Here is a 22,457-nt window from a genome sequence, read left to right as displayed (position 1 = left end):
GCGCACCGGGCTACACCAGCTCATCAGAATCTGCAGGTCTGCCTCCCCAGCAGCTCCCCTCCCCGCCACGTTTACCCTTCCGACACACCCTTCCGTGGCACACGCCGCATCCTAGAACTGTGTGCACGTTCCATGTGCAGCATGCACATATGCACAGAGACACACGTGCACACAGAGGGGCGGGTGGTCACGAGCTGCTGCATAAAACGGAGACCCCATCACACTCGCTCCTCTGCCTCCTGCCGATCTGACTCGGCAGCTTCTCGCGGGCACTCGGCGTGCTCCCGCTCACTCCTTCTGTGGCCGGACTGCAGACCCCCCCCCTCTCCCTTCTGCTGGGCGCTCCCTGGGCATCCGGCCTTGGCCCCTGGGCCCGGGGCTTTGCGTCTGGGGAGCAGGTCCTCAGGAGGGTGGGGCTGAGCCACAGGTTTGTGTCCCCTCAGTTGACAGATGTCTCCGATCACTTTCCCAAAGGGCTGTGACCGCTCCCACTCCCCTCGGCAACGTCCGGCAGCTCCTTTGTCCCTCTTCCCAACCGGCGGGAGCCGTCTCTCCCACTCCCCCCCGCCTCACCCCTCTGATCAGCAGAAGGAGAAATCTTAGTGCTAATTTAATGTGCATTTCCCTGACAACTTCGTGAGTTTCAGCGTCTTTTTATGTTTGTCGGCTTTTTGAATTTGCTTTCCTATGGATCCCTTATTTATAACCTGAGCTAATATATTGTCCACACCTTCTTGTGAGGGCGCTTCATCCAGCAGGTACGAGCCCCTTTTCATCTGTGCTCCACATAGTTTCTCAGCTCCAGTGTTTTCCCTCTCCTTCAGCTACAGCATTTTTTTCCCGGAAAGTTTGAAGGTTTTTTTTTTTTTCAAATATATACAGCTTCTGGGATTTCTCTCTTAGTTAGAAGGGAGACGTTTCATTTCGGCGCTCTCTCTTCCCGTGCGCTGCTGTCGCACCTGAGCTTCGGCTGACCTCGGTCGGCCTTCACACTGTCATGGATGCGGAGCCCGGCGTGGGGACTCAGTGCAGCGTGCCGGGAGCCCCCCCTGGGACCACGTGCCACTTCTCTGCCAGAGCCGAGCCGACACCAGCCCCAGACGGGAATGTTTCCGTCTCCCGCCCTCCCTCCCCTCCCCTGCAGCCCCCTCCTCGACTTGCTCCTTAAATGGAAGTTTTCCTCCCCTGTGCCCAGGCCTCCCCTCCGTTTGGTCCTGCTTCCCGTCGGGATAGATACGGCGTGCCCCTGACGCCCCTGTCCGGCTCCGGGGCCTCCCAGGGTCACGGGGCCCTTTCCTGCCGTCGGAGCCGGGCCGCCCACCCTTCCCTGAACGCCCAGGCCTCTCTCTGGAAGGAGGGGCGCGTCCCCAAGGGGCTGCCCCAGGCCTCTCTGCGCGGGCGGGCGGCATTCAGGACCCGTGTTCCCCTGTGCACGCCCTGCCGGGGGTGCCCCTTTCGGGATCAGAGCCAGACGCCGTGGCTTCCCTGTTGCTGACCACCTGCGCTGGCTGGCTGGGCGCTCTCACGGTGTCGCTCTCGTGAGCCTGGCAGCGGCCCGTGACACTAGTGTCGCCGTCCCACTTTGCAGACGATGATGAGGCGCCAGACAGGGGTGGACGGCCGCTGGCTCGGACTCTGCGTCCTCCCCACGCTGCGACCGGACGGCAGGCCGGTGGCAGACGGGCCTCCCAACCGCCCCGTGCCGCCCTGCGGGTGGACAGCAGACGCACCTCCCTGGGGTGAAGGCATCCTTTTGCCGACCCAGGTCCTCTCTGTGTGAACGGACTGGGACCCAGGGGGCATGGGGCCCCCTCTCCTGAGAAAGGCCCAGCAGCCACCCTGCCAGGGTCCCCCGGGGGTAGGGTGGGGTGGGGTCTCCCCAACCTGGGCCACGCTGGGGGAGTGATGGGAGAAAGTGCGGCCTGGCCTCCCCGTGGATAAGAAAGCCAATCACCTCGTGAGTCATCCGCCAAGCATCTCCCCGGGAGCGGGCTGGCTGGCGTCCCAGGAGAGATTCCCTGTGTGTGCAGAGGCTGGGCGTTTGTGTCCCGGGCCTTGTGCTCAGTGCTCCGTGGGCTGGGGGCCTGGATGCTTCCGTCCACCACTGGGGGGACCTTTCTGGGCTTCCTGGGAGGAACTTCCGCCTGGAGCCGGGAGCCCCACTGTCCCACAGGGCCCAGAGAGGCCTCAGCCTGGGCTAGTGACCGGCCCTGCTGGGCCTCAGGGCCCAGCCCAGTCTCACCAGGGTCCTCGTCTCACCTGTCTCGGCCCTGGGTCCCCAAGAGCCTTCCCGCTCCTCAGCCAGGACCTCTCAAGGCTGGCCGGAGCTGAGCCCGTGCCCTCGATGACCCTCCGGTCCCTCCGTGCCCACAGGTGCGGACGAAAGAAAACCCTTCAACCCTTCCTTCTTTGCGGGACCCCCCAAGGAAGCCGGAGTGAGGGCGCCACCCCCACGCTGCGCAGCAGGGTGGGGGCGGGGGGAGGACCCAGCCCCCCAGCCCTCCCCCCCAGTTTGCTTTCTCCGTAACAGTCCCAGCTCCCCCGGCCTCGAGTCCCTCCACGCGGAGTCGTCCCGGGCTTGTTCTTCCTTTTTGAAGTGCAGTCGGTATATACAACAGTCGCTGCGTTTTCACGGGCCCAGGAGAACGCTCGGACCTTGACGTGCCCGGCGGCGTGGCTGCCGGCTGCTGGCGTGGACGCGTCACGGCCCCACCGGCCGGGCGCTCCTCTCCTCCTGCTCCCCGCCCCCCCCGCTGACCTCCTGGGCCGGGTGGGCTGCGCCGTCTGCTCTCCGGAACCTTCTCCCCAAAGCACGCTGCACCCGTCACTCATCTGGGGTGAACGCTCATCGGGGCCGGTGGGAGGATGGTCAGGGCCCCCCTCTGAGAGGCTCCTCGGGGAGGAGGGGGCGGGGCTGGGTCCTGCACCCCAGAGAGCTGTGTGTGTGAAAATGTAGGGGGGTTGGTGCGTGTTTTCTTGGGGTTCCTGAGCTTCGGGGCAGAACTGCCCAATCCTGCCCCAGCCGAGCGATCCACCCCCGTTCTCGCCGACAGGAGCAGGGCAACCTGGGCTTCCCGTTTTCTGCACCAGGATGTCAGGGTCAGAGACAGAGGGAGCCAGCCGGAAGGGGCCGGGGGAGGCATCTTTGCAAGCCCCAAACGTGAACTTCACAGGAAGGGCTGAGAGGGGCGGGGAGTTCACACAGCTCCCCGACTCCCGGGTCAGTGGCCTCCCCGCCCCCGGCCACTCAGCTCTTGAAATAACTCATCTGGATCTTCCCTCTGACTCCGCCGGACGGAGCGCGTTTGTCCGGAGACTTAACCCCTTGCTCCCGCTGCCTGGGCCCACGCAGGCTGCCCGGGGAGCCAGCTGCTCCAGCCACCTGCCCCCCCCGCCCCCCCGCCCTGAGGACCCTGCGGGCGGGCCCCTGCCACCGCTTGAGAAATGGGCCTGGGCAGGCTTGGGTGGCTGGGGTGGGCGCAGCCCTCACACGGCCACGGAGCGTCCTCTCGTGTCCCCTCCACGGTATGGGGCCGGGGGTGCAGGGCAAGGCCCCTCCCCACCCACGGAAGCCGAAGCGGCCTTCCCTCTGACGGCTGGGCCTGGCCCTGGACCCCCGCCCCCCGGCAGTCCCAAGACGGACAAACGACCCCAGTGCAGGGCCGAGTTAGACGACCCACGACTAGAGTCCAGAGTCACGCCCCCACTGGCCAGTCTGTTCTCTGTGTGACTCGGAAGCTTCGCGTTTGTGAATTCCTTGGACCCCGAGGTCAGCGCCAGCCCACCTGGGCTCCAACCCGCTCTGCCGATTGGGGCAGGGAGGGCCTGGCACTTCAGATCCCGCGCCCGCTCACTAGGGGTTCCCCAGGACCAGCTGGCAGCAGCCTGGCGTCTCTGTGAGATGTCAGGGAGCCCTCGTCCCACCTGGCACCTACTGTGCGCGGTCAGCATCATAGGTGGCAGCTCATCACCCGTGGGGCCTCATGGGCGTCATCTCGCCCGGTCTCTGTGACCAGCAGAGGAGACAGGGCTTCGTCTGACACGTGGGGAAACTGAGGCGCAGCCGAGGCCGGTGTCTTGCCTGAGGTCACATGTCTAGTAAGAGGCAGGGCTTGCATCTGGACCCGCCCCCCCATCAGACACTGTTTCTGAGCGTCCCCAGGACAGCGAAGGGGGTGTCAGCAGCCATGTCGGACGGGTGGGACGCTGAGCACGCACGTCAGTTGCCCGAGACCCCACACCCCGTAAGCTGTAGCGTGGGACTCAAACCCGGGTGCCTCACGCTCGAACTCTGTGCCGGCCTCACGGTTCTCATTTCCTGGGCGCGGGTAGCTGGCCACTCTGGGCGTGGCCCCGTCCCAGCGGCTGCCCGTCTCCTGGGCCCCGGACAAGAGGAAAGGGGACCTCGTGTAGAGGGACTGCGCCCCGACCTTTTTGCAAGTCTGTGGTGAGCACTTTTTTAGAACTTAGGAAATTTATTTCACCTTTATAAGAAAATCTATGCACAGTAACATTCACCCGGGCGAGCGTACAATGTGATGTGTGTCAATGACGGTACCCGGTCACATGACCACCGTGACATCCAGACCGCAGTCAGAAGGGAGGAGGCTCCCACCCCACCTGGAGGTTCCTGGGGACCCCACCCTGGCCCCCAGGAACCAGCAGCCTGCTGCCTGTCACCGCAGGTCTGCCTTCGCAGGGGTCACGTACTGTCGGATCGGGCCGAGGTCTCTCCTGTCTGCGCTTTGCACGGGGCACAGTGCCCCCGAGGCCCGTCGTGCTGTGCTGTGCGTCTCACTGGTCCGTTCTCCCCGTTGCTGAGCGGAGCCCCGCGGCACGCAGACGGCACGGTGGGCATGCCACGGCATGTGCGTTCGCTCACCGGCGGGTGGGCGTGGGGCTGTGCCTCGGCCGGGACTGGGAGCTGAGCCGCCCTGCGTCTGTGCGTGCGGGCCGTCACGGAGACCCAGGTCTCCGTCTCCCGGGCCAGCACCCAAGAGCGGGCTGGTTGGGTCGCCTGGGCGGTGTGTGTTAGCCTGATGAGAAGACGCGGAGCGTCTTGCCAAGTGGCCGTTCCAGGCGGCACCCCCACCAACGATGTGGGGGCGCTCCAGGTGCCTTGCAGCCTCGCCGGCACTTGGTGCTGTCGGTTTAGGTCACTGTGGCCATCCTCGTGGGGGTGTGGCGGTGTCCCTTCCCAGTCTTACCAGTAATTTTTATTTACCTAATGACCAACGTGCTTATTAGCCATTCCTGTATCTCCTTTGGTGAAGCGTCTGCCCAAATCCTTTGCCCATTTTTTGGGGGGGCTGTGTGTCTGACAGTTCCTGAATTTGATGGGCGCCTTTAACCCCCAGACGTGATCTCCCCAGCACTCTGGCTTCTGAGGGCAGCGTGGTGCTGGCTAGGAACACAGGCTTCCGTAGCCGGCCCGAGGGTGGATTCCAGGGAGGGCGGGGAGCCGTTGTAACCAGAGAGGCTGCAGCTCGCTGGCACGCAGGCCCAGGTCCTCGGCCACTTGTTCTAATCTTAGAAGCTGGGCCTCAGCTTTCCACCGAGGCCTGAAGGACAAGTGTCCCCGACCTCGGGACCCGCACAGCCGCTCGGGCTCAGGAAGCACAAACGGCCCCCTAGTGACGGGGATCCCTGTGGGGCCTCCAGGTGGCCGCAGTCCCCAGGGCTCCCCGGGGCCCAATGCACCCCCAGATGGGGCGGGGCCCTTGGGGACATCAGGTTTCCTATGGAACCAACCCAGGCGAGAGGCGCGGCTGATGGGCAGCTCTGAACTCACCTGAAGGGCCGTGGGCGGCAGGTGTGCTCTCGTTGGCAGGTCGGCGCCCAGCACAATGGAAGGGCGGCTGGGGCCAGCCCTCCTCCTCTGCAGGAGGCGGTGGGAACGCGCCTTGCCCACCCCTCGCTCCCCCGGCCGGAGCCACCCACGGCTTCCAGACCGGTGTCCCTGCGCCCTGCCCCCTGCCCACCCACGTCTCCCTCCGCCACCAGGGGGGTGATCGAAACCCATGGGATAACTTTGCTCCTTGGCCTCACGCCCTCCGATGCCTTCGCACGCCCCTCAGACCAGGGTGCGGGGAGAGGGCCCTTCCCGCCCCGGCCTCTGCGGGACGGAGAGAGACTCCGAACTAGGTGCCCCTCCTCCACTTCCGTCCGTCATTGTCCCCGTGCGACCCCAGCCCCACCAGACTCAAAGTAAGATTCTTCCTGGTGCTTGTGGGACAGTTAGCAGGTTTTACATAGAGATTTTACCTGTTGGGTTGGCCCAAAAGTCTGTATGGCTTTTTCTGTGAAAGAAAAGACACGTTTTTCATTTCCACCAATACCTTTATTGATCCGGGTATTCGGAGCGTGTCGGTGCTTCCCTGCCTGGTGGAAGGCTGACTGTTCTCAGCGAATGTCCCAGTTTGACGGCTGTCAGCTTCGGCTGGTCCGCCCGACTGCGGAGCACCGTCCAGAGAGAAACCTCCAGCACGGACCTTCACACACCACCTTTGACGTGTATAATCAGCAACAGCACCTCCCCATGCACTGCTCAAATCTTTTTTGTGTTTCAGTTGCATCTTTACCTTTCCTGAGATAAGAAAGCATAGTACACCAAAAATGTTGCATATTTTCTTCCGTCTTCAATATTAAAACAGCTGCACAACAATTCACCAATTTTGATAAGTTTTTCTAAAATGCACGTGGATAGGACAGCGGTCACAATGCAATCTACCATAGTTGCTTCAAACGAGGTTAACGACAACTAAGCGCTCCTAGAGCCGTTTGCAGCCAAAACCGCACGAACTTTTTGGCCAGCCCAGCACATGCGCTCCCCAGTCACATGGATAAGGTCCGATCACCAGAGTGACATTTGGGATGCGCACTCCCTTCCTGTCCCTCCGTTGTCCCTGCTGCTCCCCGGAAACGCACCTGGCAGTGACCCTGCCTGTGCCGCCCCGAGGACCCTGCCGACAGCTCCTGGCCGACCCTCTGCACCCCAGGCTCCCCTGACTCCGAAACCACCATCAGCCCTGGGCCACTGGCTGCAGCTCCTCGGCCCCGGAGGACGGGGGGCCCCCGCAGATGCCGAAGGGGGACATCCACCCAGTCAGGCGCCTGTGGGCCCTGAGCACGGTAGTTGCCTGAGGGTTTTTCCCCAAGACGGTCTCAGAGGCCAGGACCTGCCCTCTCCAGATCCTCGGGGCCTCCACAGGGCGGGGAGGGGTGTGCGGCGCTGCCTGGGCCTCACGGGAAACGTGGCGCCCGTGTCCCCACGCGCCCGCTCTGCTCCCCACCGCGTCTAGGTGTCGGTCTCCCCACCTTCGGCAGCCCTGCACCCGGCACGCTCCTGCTCTGCCACCCGTCTGTGGGCTCAGAACTGTTCCTGCCCCCCTCCCCAGCCAATGACCCCCTCTAAGAGGTCTCCCGCACCCCACAGACATGAAGGGCCCCGGCCACCCTCTCCATGGCACCTCACCAGTCACCGTGTGTCCCTCTGTGCCACATCTGCTGCCGGCTTCCCTGGCTGGGGTGGTGCGGGCCCTGTCCCGGCCGCTGCGCTGCCCGGGCTGGGGTGGTGCAGGTTCAGGGAGGTGGGGAAGCTGCTCCCCCGGCGGAGGCCTGGGGTCCGCGTGGAGAGCGCGTTGCTGGGGACGGCGGCAGGGCACTGGGACCCAGGTCCCCCATGTGGCACGGACTTGAACAGAACGTTACCAAGTAAGGCTGGGCGTTTGTGTCCTCCTCGGCGGGTCTGTTCTGAGACAGACGGGAGCCCCTCCAGGTGCCCTGGGACAGGGTCCCCCATGGGGCATTGGCTCTGTGTGCGCCTGTAGGTCCTCTGGGCCAGCTGCCTCCCAGCCCTGCGAGTCCCACCCCCGGGGCGGCGATGAGGGACGATGAGGGACCTGAAGAGTCAGGATGAGGTGAGAGCGTAAGAAGAAGGTTCTGGAACCATTGTGGTGTCCCAGAGGGGACGGGATGGTCTAGGCACGGTCATCCTGGGAGGGTGCGCACCCTGAGACGCCTCCCAGTTCTGGGGGGACAGAGAAGCAAGCCGGGCCCTGACTGGTGTGGCCTGGGCGTCCTCCCGCGAAGCGAAAGGTGGTGGGTTCGATTCACGGTCGGGCCACAGGCCTGGGTTCCAGTCTGGTCCCCGGTGAGGACATGTGTGGTTGGGGCACACGAGGGGCAACGGATCAATGTTTCTCTCCCCCTCTTTTCCCCCCTCCCTTCCCCTCTAAGAAATAAACACTTTTTTTAAAAAAAAGAAAAGAAAAAGTAGCAAGCACGCCTTGTACTCCAAGGCTAGCTAGCGGTTACAGGGTCTGCTTCTGCCAGTAGAGAGAAACCCCCTTTTTGCCAGGATGCGGGCCCCAGGCGGAGCCCCCCATTGTTTCCCCTCCCAAGCTGTGAGTAAGGAGCCCCCCAGCCCCCCTCGTTTCCCCAGACCGCGGCGTGGAGGCAGTGAGCTGTGCAGACCTCCGACCCACCAGGAGGATGGACGAAAGGCGGGGCGGGGAGGCAGGTGGAGTCAGACCGGGCTGGGCGCCCGGGTTCCACCGTGCGCACGGCCGGCAGCGTCCGAAGTGCGTTCACTCAGCAGGGCCACAGCGTGGGGGAGCCCAGGCACCCCGACCCAGGGCTGCTCCATCCTCAGAGGAAAGGCCCCGACGGGCAGAAAGTCCGCACCAGAGCTGGTGGCTCTGGCCTAGGCCAAGCCACAGCCGCCCCAGGAGGGGGTCACCGGGAGGACTGGCCGAGCCGGGCAGGGTGGGCCCAGGAGGCAGCACCTGGGGCCGGGCAGCGGACTGGAGGCCTGCCAGCTGAGAAGACGGGTGTCCACTGAGGCAGGACACAGAGGGGCACGGCCCAGGAAGCAGGCGGGAGGCATGGAGCTTTGGCCCAAGAGGAGAGGCCAAGATGAGGTCAGAAGCGTGACCCCAGACATAGGGGCTGGGTGCAGGCAGGGAGGGGCTGCGGGGGGGTGGGGCGTGGCCCGGGGGCTGAGATGGGTGTCAGGGTTCCCAGGGAAGGTGTCCAGCCCCGGGCACTGCGGGCTGGGCAGAAAGCACCGTTTCATGAGGACTTTCTGCATCCTGGCGCCGTGTTAAATACTTTACGCCCCTCTTAGGAGCAGGGAGAGAATGTGTAGTCCCAGGGAGGCTGCAGGGTCACAGTCTAGGCCAGAGTGTGGCCTTAGCAGGACTGAGGGAGCTCCCACTGCCGCCCGGCCCCGCCCCCCCGGCCTGGGGTGGGGGGCTGAGCTGTGGAGCCCTGGAGGAGCTCAGATGTCCCGCCCAGGGAACTGCAGGGCAGAGGGGCAGGCCCGCCCCGATAGGCAGAGCCCCGGACAGGCCGGCTCTTGCCCCTCCCCGAGGCCTGCCTTCCGCGGTGCCCCGCTATTTATAGATCGCTTTACAGTTTGCAAAGCACCTTCGGAAATGACGTTGCTTATCTGGTGCCCTTGCTGGAGGAGCAGGGGGTGGGGTCGGGTGTTTCCCATTCTGTCCTGGGTGGCTTTTCCTGTGTGACTCTGCCTCCGTCGCTTGCCCTCTCTGAGCCGCAGGGAGCCCAGCTGGGAGAAGGCAGTGACCAGCCCTCCACAGGGACCGAGAGGCGTCTGGAGGGCGGGCCTGCCGGGCTTGAGCAAGCGCTGGAGGCCACGGACGCTCTGCCGAGAACCCGCTCGCTGGGCTCCAGCAAAGCAGACTCCGACGAATTATCACCTTCCCTTCAGCCCCGCGTTTAAGCCCTGAAGGCTTCCAGAAGCCCCAGCCAAGCCTGGGTTCGGGACAGGGGGGTTCGCAGAGATGTCTGACCCTTGCGCGGCGCTATTTTTATCTGGAATGCTCTCCCCGCGCCGCCAGCGACGGCGCCTTTGGAGCCGCGGCGAAGTGCGTGGTCAGCAGGACCGAGCAATAAATAGCAGCGGACAGAGAGGCGGGTCGGCGCTGTGGGCAGGAAGTCAGAGGGGAGTGAACCGATCAGCTCCGCCGGCCCCGCACCCCCACCCGCAGCCGCTGCCCCTCCAGAGGGAGGCGGTGTTTGCCTGGGAGCGCTCCCATAGCCACAAGCGAGCTGAGACCCCGGGTCCCGTAGCTCCGCCCACCGGCACTGACCACGCCCCTCCCCCGACCCCCGGGGCTCCGATGTCCCGCTTTCACGGTGTTTGGGGAACTCCGGTGTCGTGACTCGGGGTGAATCCGTTCCCTCTTCACGTGGAGTCAGCATCTGGTGTCCAGGCAGGAATGGGGATGAACTTGAACCACAAGCAGGAGACAGTAGAGGGGACCTCTCCTTGCCTCCAGAATCTCTTCCCAGATCTCAAGGCCCCGGGCCCTGGTTTCCCATCTCTAAACAAGCCTTCCCCGCAGGGCTTAGGGACAAAAGTGTCCCGTGTACACTTGTTAAAAACCTCAGGCGAGGACACACTTACTGATTTTAGAGGGAGAGGAAAGGAGAGAGAAGCACAGAGAGAAACGGGCATGTGAGAGAGAAACACCCATCGGTTATCTCTCCCACGCGCCCTGACCGGGAACCGAACGCACGACCGAGGCATGTGCCCTGACCGGGAACCGAACCTGCAACATTTCACCTTATGGGACGGTGCTCCAACCCACTGGGCCACCCAGCCGGGGCCAGCCTGTGCACTTATGTCGCCAAGGGAGGTTCGTGGGGGTGGGGCCTGCCCCTCCCTGCTCCGAGGGGACCGCGTGGTGCACAGCAGGACTGATCACTCTTACTTTGGAGGGGAGCTGAAGTCAAAAAGCATGGAGACTCTTTTAGCACAAAAACGAGGGCCCAGGAAGTGTGTGTGTTCACACGTGCGTGTGTGCACGTGCGTGTGTGCACGTGTGTGGCACACCGGGGAGCAGGCTTGCCGCTGGAGGGTGCGCGCCCCGCCTCTGTGGGCCGTGACCTGGGGGAGGGCGCAGGGGGGCCCTCCCAGCAGCCCCTCCCGGACGGGCGGCCGCGTGCCTGGAGGGGGTGTGCAGCCGTGTGATCGTTGCGGTCGTCACAGTCACGGAAACCAAAGCCCGGTGGCTCTGGGGCCGGACACGTAAAGACCGTTATTGAAACCAGGTGGTCACAGCGGCAGCGTGTCACTTCACAGAAGCAGGAGGCCGCTTCCAGCGCGGGCTGACTCACGCGCTGCGTCGTGATGACGTAGGGCCCGTCCGCGTGGGTGGAGTCCAGGGGGCCACGTGGCCTCTTCAGGGACCGGCAGGCACCTGGGTGGGAGGCGGGGACAGTCACCTTACACCGGCCACCTGCACAGGAGACAGAGCAGGGGCACGACCCACTCGGGGAACCTGCTTCCTTCAGCGAAAAGGAGCAGGAGGGCCGGGGCGGGGCGAGCGTGTCAGCGAGGGCCCCGAACCTGCACGGGTCCCTCCGCGGAGCCGCCCCCGAGGTCACCCCGAGGTCAGGGCAGCCGTTGTGCAGGCCGGTGGGCCCTTCCTACCCAGAAGCAGTCAGTCCCCAGACCAGCCGTCCAGAGGGCGGGTGCTGCTACTGTCCTCATCTTGGCAGGGAGAGGCACTAAGGTCATTTGCCCGAGGGCACCGAGCTAGGGACAAGGCAGCGGCTGAAGCCGGGCGGTCCGGTCCTCCTGGAGAGGCTGCCTGGCTCTGGTGCGGGGCATTTATTAATTCACCGGGTAGTTGAACAGATGAACACTCCTCCCACCCCCCACCCCCCAGCGCCCCATGAAGTGGAGGGAGCAGGACCTCGGACACGTGGTGAACTTGGCCACGATGGGCACCCCTTGCCCGTGGCTTGAGGAGCCGGGGCTCGTGTGCCTCCTGAACCCCTGGGCGCCCCTCCAGCCCCCCAGAGCCACAGGGGGGCCAGCACACCCTCCACATCCACCCACTGCGTGCACTTCACTGGACGGTTTTTAACAAAAACACTTGGCAGGCAGGAGCCAGTTGCAAAATGCGGTGCGAAGACCCGGTCATCACAGCACCTGACTGAAGGCCACAGACAAGTGGCCAGTGTGGCCGCGGTGTGGACACCGAGCCACGTGCTTGGCTTCTGTTAACTGTCGCTTCCCCTCGGTTTGCCAGGACAGACCCTCGGAGGCCAACGCCAATGTGGACACCTCGGCGTCCCCGTCGGTGGCCCAGCTGGCCGGGCGGTTCAAGGAGCAGGCGGCCGCCGCCAAGGAGGTGAGCCAGGCGGCCCCGCAGCCCTGCTTGGGGGAAGGCGGTTGGGGGGCCTGGAGGAGGGGAAGTCTGGGTCAGGCCAGAGGAGAGGGAGGGAGGAAGCTTGGTCATTACCAAATTAGGCAGAGAAGCCACAGAGGGGTCCCCCTGCAGGTGAGGAATGTCACCGCTGCCGGGCCTGGGCCGCTCCTGCCCAGCTGAGCGAGGCTTAGGGTCCGGAGCCCACCGCCCGCCTGCCCACCAGAGCTGCGTGTCTGCGTCCAGGGCCACCCGGTCCCCCGCTGATGGAGGCCTTGGGGTTGCCCAGCTGTGCCGGGCTGGGCCGGCTCAGGAAGAAGACGTCCCCACACCGGCTCCTGCCGGAGCCCAGGAATGCCTGCAGGGAAGGCAGGGAGGCAGGTCCCCGAGCTGCAGCCTGGGTGGACCAGCGGCTGACCAGAGGCTGCCGTCCAGTTGGGTGGGTGGCCGGGGACTTGGAACTCACGTCCCTGGTGAATGGCCCACCTCGAGGACATGCCACCCCTCCCTGCATTCTCTCCTCCACCAGACACCCCTCAACGTCCCTCAAACCATCTCCACTTCCTTCCTCTTCCTCCCTGTTGCCTGATTTGCTCTCTCTCTCTCCGTGTCTGTCCGTCACTCTCCCCCCTCCAGATACCAGCCAGTAAACCAGCCCGGAGGAAACCCCCCTGCTCCCTCCCCCTGTTCCCCCCCAGGGTAGACCTGGGCCAGAACGGAGAGGAGGTGAGTGCCACAGGCCCGCTGCTTGTCAGCCTTCTTCCTCTTCCTCTTCCTCTAGCAGAGGGCACAGAAGTCAGACACTCAGCCGTCGACCCCCGGGCAGGCGATGTCCCCGTTTCAGATTCAGGGGTGAACCCTGCTGCGTCCTCGATGCCGACCATGAGGCCCTTTCCACGCTCCCTTTCGGAGCCTCCTTTGTGACCGACCGGCCAGGGCAGGAGCGCAGGTGTTCAAGCCCGGGGACTTCAGTGCGGAGGGCGGGCCTTACTCACCCCCGGTCTGGGAGCCGCTGAGAAAACTGTGCTTCCTCCCGGGCCCGCCCTGATGACCTTCCGTGTAGAGAATCACCTGGAGAGGGGGCCGTGCTGGACCCTCCAGGACTGTGATGTGGTCGTCAGGGCTGGCTGCCGCTCTGGCAATGGCAGGGTGGACGTCAGAGGGAGAGTCCCCGGGGAGAGACAGGCCTCCTGCACGCAGGAAGGGGACATCACTCCTGGACGCATGGACTTCTTGTCCCTTCGGAATTCTCACGGAAGGAGTGGCCGGCTTCGCCTGGCTGGGCTGGACGGGTGGGGGTGGGGGAGGGCCCTAGCTTCACCAGCAGGAACCCAGATCCTGGGGGGCAGGAGGCAGGACCCTGGGCAGGAGACCCCTGTGGTTCCTAATGCCAGAAAGGGTTTTCCCACCCCGTTCCCTTCCCTGCCTCTCCTGCGCCCGCACAGGCCTGGCGGGGAGACGGCTCAGCCCCTGTGGACCAGGCAACTGGGCAGTTTAATGTGGCCACAGACCCTGCCTCGTCTGCCCTGAGAGGGGCTGAAACCCCTCCCCCATCCGCAAGTCAGGTCCATAACTTGGAGAGATTGTTGGGATGTCCTGTCTGGACAAAGATCCGGCCACAGAGAGGACAGAGGGCTAGCTTTTCGCCTGGCTCCCGGCTGCGGACCTGGAGGCCGGGTTAAACGGCAAGGGAGATGCTGCCACCTGCTGGCGTGCGTGGGAACTGCATGAGCGGCCCTTCCGAATTTCGCTTTGCTGTTCAATTCAAATCCATCCACCAGGACTTGGGGAGCCTGAGCCGGGTTCCCAGACCCGTCCTGTGGTGACCGGGCCGTGCCCCCTAAATTTCCACCCTCTTCAGAGGGCAGTGGTCAGGAGGGGAGAAGAGTTGACAGTACTCCAGAAGGAGAGGCCGATCAGCAAAATCGCCACTGCGGTTTCTGAAACAGCATCTCAGAAACACCAGCTCCTGCGACCTTTCGCCTTCAGACACGGCGACCAAGGACCACCCAGTGTGGGCCAGGAGCTCGAGGGACTGACTCCCCAGCAACACAGGCCCCTTGAAGGACTGCTGGGGAGCATGCCGGGCGGTGTGAGCTGGGCCAGAGGCACCGGGAGCCTGAGCGGGAGCTGGGCCTGCCCCGGGTCCCTGATTCTAGCTGGCCCCCCAGGTCTTGGCTGGGGGAGCTGAGGCAGAATTAGCAGGGGTCCCCCTCCCGGGTCCCAGGCAGGGACTGTCCCCTGCGAGTCCCTCCTGCGAGGCCGGATGCCTTACTCAGGTCACGGTGGTTCCGCCGAGCCAGCCTCACCCTCCCGTCTCTGAGCTTGTCATCTCAGGACGTTTTCTGAGGGGTCAGCGCCGGTCCTCTTGCTGTGACTCGGGTTGGTCAGCACATGGGGCCAGGGCAGGGGCTCCTGGCGGGTCCCCCGACCACGGGGAAGTCCCTTTTCTGCCTCGGCCTCTGTCCACAACGTGGAGCTGCTGCTGCTGCTGCCTTTTATCCAGAAACATGACATTCCTTTTCTTCCTCTTCCTCCTCCTCATCACCACCATCGGTCCTACACACAAGGATCAGTGGACCTGGGAACCACTCGATTGTGGGGATTTTGCACAAAACAGAAAGGAACCCCTCTTTTTAGATCACATAAAATCAAAGACAGATCGGATTTCTATAGATGTTCATGCCCCAAAATATCCGAAACCAGCGGGGCGCATCTTTGTAGAACCAGCACCAGCCTGGGCTGCGGCCGACATTCAACAAGTGTCTGCTCCATCAAAACGAGGATTCGACGCTTCAGAAAATGATCATCTGTGGTGGGGTTTTCCAAAATATCGTTAGTTCCAGGGGAGCATTTCCAAAATACCTCTGTCGGGTTTCACTCCTGGTCCACGGTTTCCGGTGTTGTGTGTGACCCACGGAAGGGGTCATTCTGCCCTTTCTCTCTGAAACTCCCTGCGGGCCCGGGCTCCTGTCGTTGAAGGCCATCGGGTGAGCAGAAGACCCCTCTCAGACGCAGTCTGTCCCCCCAGGGTGGCCCTGAAGCCACTCTTCCCAGGGCCGGAGGCCCGCATGCCCACATCTGTCCCACCCGCTCTGGCTCGGGGACTCAGTGCTCTGGCCAGTGGAGAGACGGGGCAGCGGGCGGTCTGGGCAGGCTGTGGGCCGCCGAGGCTGGGTGGTGACACCAACTTCTCAGCCACCCGTGGCTTGTGGGCTCCGGCCGGCGCCCCGTCTCCCTCCACCTCACTCACTCGGCCCTTTTGGTCCATTTGCCCTGCAGAAATCGCCACACAACGCGAGCCACCTCCCCAAAGTCAAGGTGAAGAGCTCGCCTCTGATCGAGAAGCTCCAGGTAAGCACAGCAGGGCGCCCGTCATCACCACCTCTCCCCCGACCCCGCCTCTCCCCCCACACGAGCATGTCTTTGTGTCGCCTGGAGAGCTGACCTCTGGCACCAGCAAGTGGCCCAACAGCCCTGAGCGACGGGGACTCTCCCTGGAGACTCGGGGCCAAGTCAGGCCCATGCCAAGCACGAGCTCATGTAGCCAACACCTAACGGCGGTTGGCCGGTAACAGAACGCCTCAGCAGTCGGACGGGAAAGGGCCGTCACAGGGCAGGGGACACTCCAGAAATAGCCAGGCCCATCCCCCGAGGCCTGAGGGCAGCCGCCGACCACGCCAGCCTCACGCGGGGCTGCGGTTCAGCGACCGGACGTCGGGCTGCTCTGGCCGGACCCTGCACGGATCACCGGCACGCCGGAGTGGCGCTGCTTGCTCCCGGTATCGGGGGGGGCGGGGACAAGATTTCCACGGGTGATGCCACAGAGGCCGCAGGGGAGAGTAAAACACAGACCTGACCTGTAACGACCCGACTCGTACTGCTCTGGGCTGGGGTTCCTGCGCCCAAGCTTCAGTGTGGCTGGGACATCTCCCCCCACCCCCCTGCAGGGCTGCCCGTGGGCTGGAAGGTGTTTAGCAGCACCCCGGCCCCTCCCCACGAGATGCCAGCAGCACCTCCCAGCAAGTTGGGACCACAGAAAAGTCTCCAGCCGTTGCCAACTGTCTCCTGGGAGCAAACTGGCCCCCACCCCGGGGGACACCGCTGTCGGGAATGCTGGAGGCGTTCCTCCGAGGCCCGGCATCTCCTCTGCCCCCGCCCCTGTTTGAACGTCCCCCCTTCTCCCCACAGGCCAACTTAGCCTTCGACCCGGCCGCCCTGCTGCCGGGGGCCTCGCCCAAGAGTCCGGGACTCAAGGCGGCGGTGTCTCCGTTCCACAGCCCGCCTTCCACTCCCGGCAGCCCCGGCGTGCGGCCGCAGGAGCCGGAGGAGGTGCCCATCAGCTTCGACCAGCCGCCCGAGGGCAGCCACCTGCCCTGCTACAACAAGGTGACGCCGGGCGGGGAGTCTGCGGTCTGTCCGCACGTTCCCGAGTGAGGGAGGAGGGCGGGTCTGGGCCGCCGTCCTCGGAGCTGGCTGTCAGCCGAGTGGAAACATCCCCTCCTCTCTGCCAGCGGCCCCTGAGTGGAGACAGGCCCTCTCCCTCGCTGCCCGTCTCCCCCCTGCCCCTGCCAGCAGAAAGGCGGGCGTCGGGGGTGGAGAGTGCTGTCTGTCCCCGGTGGGAGGTGGGGTAGGAACTCAGGGCTGAGCCCACCCGCGCAGAGTGCTGTGGAAGCTGAAAACCGGAGCCAAAGCAGAAGGGTGGGCAGGGTCCCGAGGACGTCAGACACCCCGATCTGGCCTGGGGGGTTGGTGCTGAGCGCCCCAGGACGGCCGAAGGCATTCCTGCCGCGGTCAGCGCGCACCAGGGCTGGGTCCTTTGCAGAAGGCGGCGGGCAGGGCGGGCCTCTGGGGACCCTGTGTGCCTGGTACTCTGTGTGCTCCTTCCTCGGCTGCCTGGCCCTGCTGGGACGTGGTGGGCATCAGAGACACAGTCCAGTCCGGTCCGGTCCCAGCAGCTGCCCAACAAATGGGGGGAGGGCAGTGCCCGGCAGGGGCTGAGATCTCTAAGGGGGTCTGATGCCCAGGAAGGGCACACGGGTGTGACTTTGTCACGATGGCTGGAGAAAGTGGCATCTTCTGGGCCATTCCGGAAAATCCACCTGGGAGAGAAAGGCCAGGTGTGTGGAAGCAGGTGGGGCCCCAGGAAGCAGACTGGGGTGCAGAGGTGAGGGGTGCCTGCTGGCTGGGGACCTCAGGGAGACCCTGCCGGCCAGGGTGACAGAGAGAGGAGCCGGGGACACCTTGTCTCTAGCCGGGGTTGACAGGGAGTAGGGGTGTGTAGGGAGGTGCTGCCACCTGGCGGCCCTGCCAGGGCTTTAGTGCTCCGACAGCAGCAAGGGGACAGACAGGGCAGGCTGACCCTGCTGGTGGGGGCGGGGGGCCGGGCCCTGACCCCTGCGGGGCTGGCCGCCCCATGGTCTCAGAAAGGGCCCGGGAGCCTCCTAAACCTCTGAGATGGGGTCGGGCTGGACCACCAGCCAGACGTCAGCCAGTGGGGAAATCAAACTCACGAACATCAGGGCTAATGGACACCTACGTCATGAAAGGGCGCACCCCCTGAGTGAGGTCGGGTGTCGGAGGTGAGCATTTCCACTGACCCCCGCCGGAGTCTGCAGGGCCAAGGCGGCCCTGACCCCCGGACTCACACTCCCCAGGGGGAGAGGGCCTTCGACCAGCTCCACTGGGCCGGCCTAGGGCCGACTTCTGGTAATGGGGCGCCCGACGCCCAGACAGGAAAGGGCCCCGGCTGCCTGGTTTTCCCGGGATGGGCCAGCTTTGTGGGAATGGGGGGCCGAGGGAGGAAGGTGGCCCCCAGCTGTCCGGCTCTGCCCCCTGCAGTCCCCATTTCAGGGCCAGGCCACCATCAGGCCCCTGACCCTCTTCTTCACTGGGGTCTCCTTCGAGAAGGCGTAACTTTCACAACGCTACAATACACCTCTCATGCACAGTGGGGCTGGGCTTTATGCTGCTGGTCAGTTTGTAGGGGACCCTGCAGGGCGGTGGGGCTCACTCGAAGGCCACGGGAAGAACAGGCTATTTATTGGCGGTTTGAAAAACAGAAGTTGGAATACAATTGCTAAATTGGACGCCGGACAGATTACTGCTTCCCGGGCAGCAAAATCACGGGTTACCTTTTCTGTTGGGTGGGAATCGTGGCACCTTCACGAGACAAAATCAGCGGGCTGCCTCGGGGTCCCCCTGTCCCCGGGCTCTGGCCTGTCATCGGGAGGCAGCGAGGACCGCTCCCGGGAAAATCGGAGGTCGTCGGGCCGACCCTGGAGGCAGGAGGGCGGGGAAAGAACCTGCAGGTCCCCCCCTGGCCTTCCGTGCGGGCGGGCCGGGGGTGACTGTCCCTCACGCCTTCTTCCAGGTGCGGACCAGGGGCTCCATCAAGAGGCGCCCGCCCTCCCGGCGGTTCCGGAGGTCGCAGTCGGACTGCGGGGAGCTGGGGGATTTCCGGGTGCCCGAGCCGTCCCAGGAGAACGGGGCGCAGGAAGACGCCCGGGACGAGGTGTTCGCGCCCAAGAGCAAGAGCCCGGGCTCGCCTCCCCCTCCCCCCAGCGAGGGGGCGCTGGGAAGGGCAGGGCGGGCGGCCCCGGGGTCCCGCGAGAAGCCCCCGCTGCGGAGATCGTCCAGCGGGGCGGAGAAGCAGGAGGAGAAGGCCCGGGCCCCCGAGGAGGCCCTGCGGCCGGAGACGGCTCCAGGGGATGCCGAGGAGGCAGCGGCAGAGCCACGCCCCGCAACCAGCACCACCAGCACCGAGGCGCAGAACGGGGGTGGGGGCCCCGCGGAGGGAAGGCCCGCGGCGGAGCAGGAGGAGTCCGCCGCCGAGGTGAAGGAGGAGGGGGCCGGCGGGGAGGAGGAGCCCGCACCACCCGGCGGAGACACCGAGCGGCTGGAGGAGGGGGCCGAGGTGCAGGAGACGCCCCAGGCCGCCCCCGGAGGGGTGGAGGGCGGCCTCGCCCCAGAAGAGGGGAACGGCCAGGAGAAGCAGGAGGAGGCCACCGCCCCGGAGCCCGGCTGCAGCCCCACGACCGGCAGCGAGGCCCCCGAGACAGAGGTAGGGGCTCGGCTGGTCTGTCCGCCTGGGGCCAGCGGTCCGGGCCTCGCAGGTCCGTCGCCTGCGCTGTCCCTTACGGCCCAGTCCGTCACAGGTCAGCCCAGGGCACGTACCAAAGGCACAGGGTTGAGATAGGCTGTCGCCAATGGTGCGGGGACAGGAGAACAAGAAAGGGAAGTGAGCCTCATGGCCTCTCGGGCTTCTCGCTGACTCTGAGTTCTGGTGGACGGTGGGGGCGGGGAGGCAGACTGCCCAGCTCAGTGGCGGCCGTGGCCTCTCCGGGAGGCCAGGGGAGGCCAGCCCCCCCCTCGGGGTTCCAAGAGAGAAAGGGTGTGCTCCTCTCCACGAAAACCCGGTCCAGCCGGGGAGCAGCAGCTCCGAGGGGCATGTGAAAGAAGGTAGAACAGGCCACAGGGCAGGGGATCTTCCCGGGGACCCCCGGGGCACAGGAGGGAGGAGTGGTGTGTGTGTGGAGGGCGGGAGGAAGCTGCAGAAGCGTCAGGGCCAAGGTGCCTTTGAGTCGGGCCTTTGAAGACGAGGCTTTATGTCTCCTGCGTCCACACTCAGGAGTTGGATGGCTAGTTCCCACGAGGAGACAGGTAACCCGGGCCCTGCCCTCCTGTCTGGGACCGCCTGACGGGCCCTTCCACTGTGCCCCCTGCCCCTGCCACCCCCTACCTGCACTCCCTGGGCTGCTCAGGAGCAGGGCCAGCCCTGCAGGGACCCGAGGGTCACAGGAAAAGCTCCGGGCCGCGCCCCCCCCCACCACCGCTGAGCCTGACACTCCCATCAACTCAGCCAACCCCCATGCCTCCCCTCCCGTCTCATGGGTTCACTCATTCATTCGCTCATTCATTCACTCGAGGCTTCTGCTTCCTGCCACATTAGCCTCTCACCTGGCTTTCTGTGTCTATCTGTCCTGCCCATAGAGTCCGCTCTCTGCACAGCGGCCAGAGGGAGGTGTGTGTGTGTGTGTGTGTGTGTGTGTGTGTATCATGTACCCATCGCTAAGATGGCCTCCTGGGAAAGCGTCCTGGGCTGCCGTAACAGACCAGCACCCAGCACCCAGCACCGACGTGTGGCTCAGAATAAAGAAACAGATTTCTCCCAGATCTGGAGGCCACAGTTCCACCATGGGGGGGGGGGGTCCCTCCAGAGGCTCGAAGGCGGAGCCTGCCCCAGGCCTGTCCCCTGACTTCCGGAGACGTCAGCACTCCCAGGCACTTTGGCCTCTGCCCCTGTCTCCACGGGGTCTTTCCCTGGGCCGGGAGTCTCCAAACTCCGCCTCCTTTCTCGTGTGAGGACCCCAGACCTGGGCTGTAGGACCCACCCTCCTTCCCGAACGCTCTCTCCTTCAGGTTCTTAATCACCTGTGCAAAGATCCCATCTCCCCAAATAAGACCGAGTTCCCAGGACTGGGGTTTGGGATTAGATATATCTTTGGGGGGCACAACCCATTACACATCCCCACCCCCTGTCCTGTGGCGTCCCGGCACCCTGGACATAAAATCCAAACCATGGGAGGCCCTGCAGGGTGGGCCCCACCCACCTACTCTCTCCCTCGCTGACCCCCAGCCACGCCCGAGTTCTGTGCTCCAGTGCTCGAGGCTCGTTCCCAACTCAGACAAGTCGGGGTCCCTGTCCCCGCCAGAGCTGATCAGCACAGACAGGGGTTGCATCCTCACGGGCCCATTATGCAGAGGGTCCGTGAGCTGAGAAGACGGCGGGTCACGTGCCCTAAAGTCAGCCACCTGGGCCATCTCACACCGGCCCTTTTTGACGAAGAAAAGCACAGGCACAGGGCGTGGAACTCGGGGGAGAAGTGGACAAGGGGCCGGGAACTCAGGGGGAAGTGGATCAGATAAAGCCGCAGCCGGGCTTTCCAGCACCCTTTCACGTGCCAGAGCAGCGACTCCGCCTCCGCGTCCCGGCTGCTGCCGCCTCTCCCTGGGGCACAGCGGCTCACATACCATCCCCTTGGCTTGCCGTCCCCCTGGGGCACCAAGGCCACACTGTGTGTGGTCTCCTGGCGCCAGACAGGGTCCCGTCATCCCAGTTCAAGGGTCAGTAGCTTTCTGCATGCATCAGTGACTGAACTCACTAACCGTAACACAAAACTAAACCTTCTCCAGCTCCCGAGTTCCCTCCTCACGTCCCTGCCCAGCTCCTCCTTCCCCGTCCTCCTCGATCCTGAGGGCATGCGTCACCGTCTGAAATCCCCTGATTTTTTCCTTGTCGTCTGTCTCTACTCCCCTCCCCCACCCCCACCCCCCACGGCATCTGCAGCACCTGCAGCAGCACCTGGAACATTATAGCCCCTTCAAAAACCATTTTGTGGAGTGAATGAATGAATTTTAAAAGAAGAGAAAAAATTATGTGACCCAAAAGAAATCATCGCTAAAGACCCCAGCATGGATATAAGTGGGGTGGCTGTGTCTGGGGAGGGGGGCTCCCCAGGGGCCCTCACATTTTCCCACTCAAGGGTCACTCTTCTACGTTCGATTCTTTCTCTTCTTTTCCACTGTTACACCGACAAAGCTTTCTGAGCGGTGTTTCCGAATGATGAACTTGAGTGGGAAGGAGTGAGTGGGTAAGGAGCTGGGACAGGGGAGCCCCTGGGAAGCCAGACAGCAGAGAACAGGCCGTGCGCATCAGCCCCTCGTGCAGGGCGGAAACTCTGGTGTCTGGGTTCAAATCCTGACTCCACCACTGGCTAGCTGTGTGACCTAGGGGAAGTCACTTGCCCTCTCTGTGCCTTAACTGCCCCACCTATAAAGTGGAGCTCGTAGACGTTCCTACAGCAGCATGCCTTTGGGAAGAACAAATGAGTGAGTGCATGTAAAAGCTACACCAGGCACACAGCATTACTATTGCTGTCGCTGCTAGGGTTGCTACTGTTGCCTGGTCTAGCCTCCCCGAGCACGGAGGCTGGTGTCGGGGTGTCCCCACTCTTTTCCCAATCCGCCTTTTCCTCCTCTGTTCGCAGGACGGCACCTCTGCCTAGCACACTAAAGTGTAGGATGGCCCCCTGTGCCCGGTGTCGCAGCGGCTGGAGACGTCTCCTTGGAACTGGTGGCCACGCGCGCGGCAGCGAAGGAAGCCACACCGCCCTGGACGGTGCCCTCACCCCCACCCCGCCCCAGGCGAAGACTGGACCTGAGGGCAGCAGACTTTTATCAGCTTTGAGTTTGTGTTATGTGATGGACTTGGTT

The 22,457-nt window shown here is 64.3% G+C and overlaps 1 protein-coding gene across 2 annotated transcripts in view; it reads left to right on the top strand.

The window, feature by feature from the left end:
• RCSD1 (RCSD domain containing 1) overlaps positions 1-22,457 on the top strand; it is a 39,768-nt gene extending 17,311 nt beyond the window's left edge. Inside the window, exons 2-7 of one of the 2 annotated variants that reach the window (XM_028531052.2) lie at positions 12,066-12,167; positions 12,819-12,908; positions 15,465-15,536; positions 16,374-16,571; positions 18,556-19,245; positions 22,232-22,457. In XM_028531052.2, the coding sequence (XP_028386853.1) occupies positions 12,066-12,167; positions 12,819-12,908; positions 15,465-15,536; positions 16,374-16,571; positions 18,556-19,245; positions 22,232-22,249 (1,170 nt within the window). In that variant the 3' untranslated portion in view covers positions 22,250-22,457. Of the gene's footprint in view, positions 1-12,065; positions 12,168-12,818; positions 12,909-15,464; positions 15,537-16,373; positions 16,572-18,555; positions 19,246-21,783; positions 21,960-22,231 lie in introns of those variants that run through there. The other variant, XM_036015151.1, reaches the window with a different exon arrangement.

The sequence above is a fragment of the Phyllostomus discolor genome, chromosome 14 (genome assembly GCF_004126475.2).
Source record: "Phyllostomus discolor isolate MPI-MPIP mPhyDis1 chromosome 14, mPhyDis1.pri.v3, whole genome shotgun sequence".
Classification (NCBI taxonomy): domain Eukaryota; kingdom Metazoa; phylum Chordata; class Mammalia; order Chiroptera; family Phyllostomidae; genus Phyllostomus; species Phyllostomus discolor.
The sequence above is the reverse complement of the archived record's forward strand: the minus strand, read 5'-3'. Positions and strand labels throughout refer to the sequence as shown.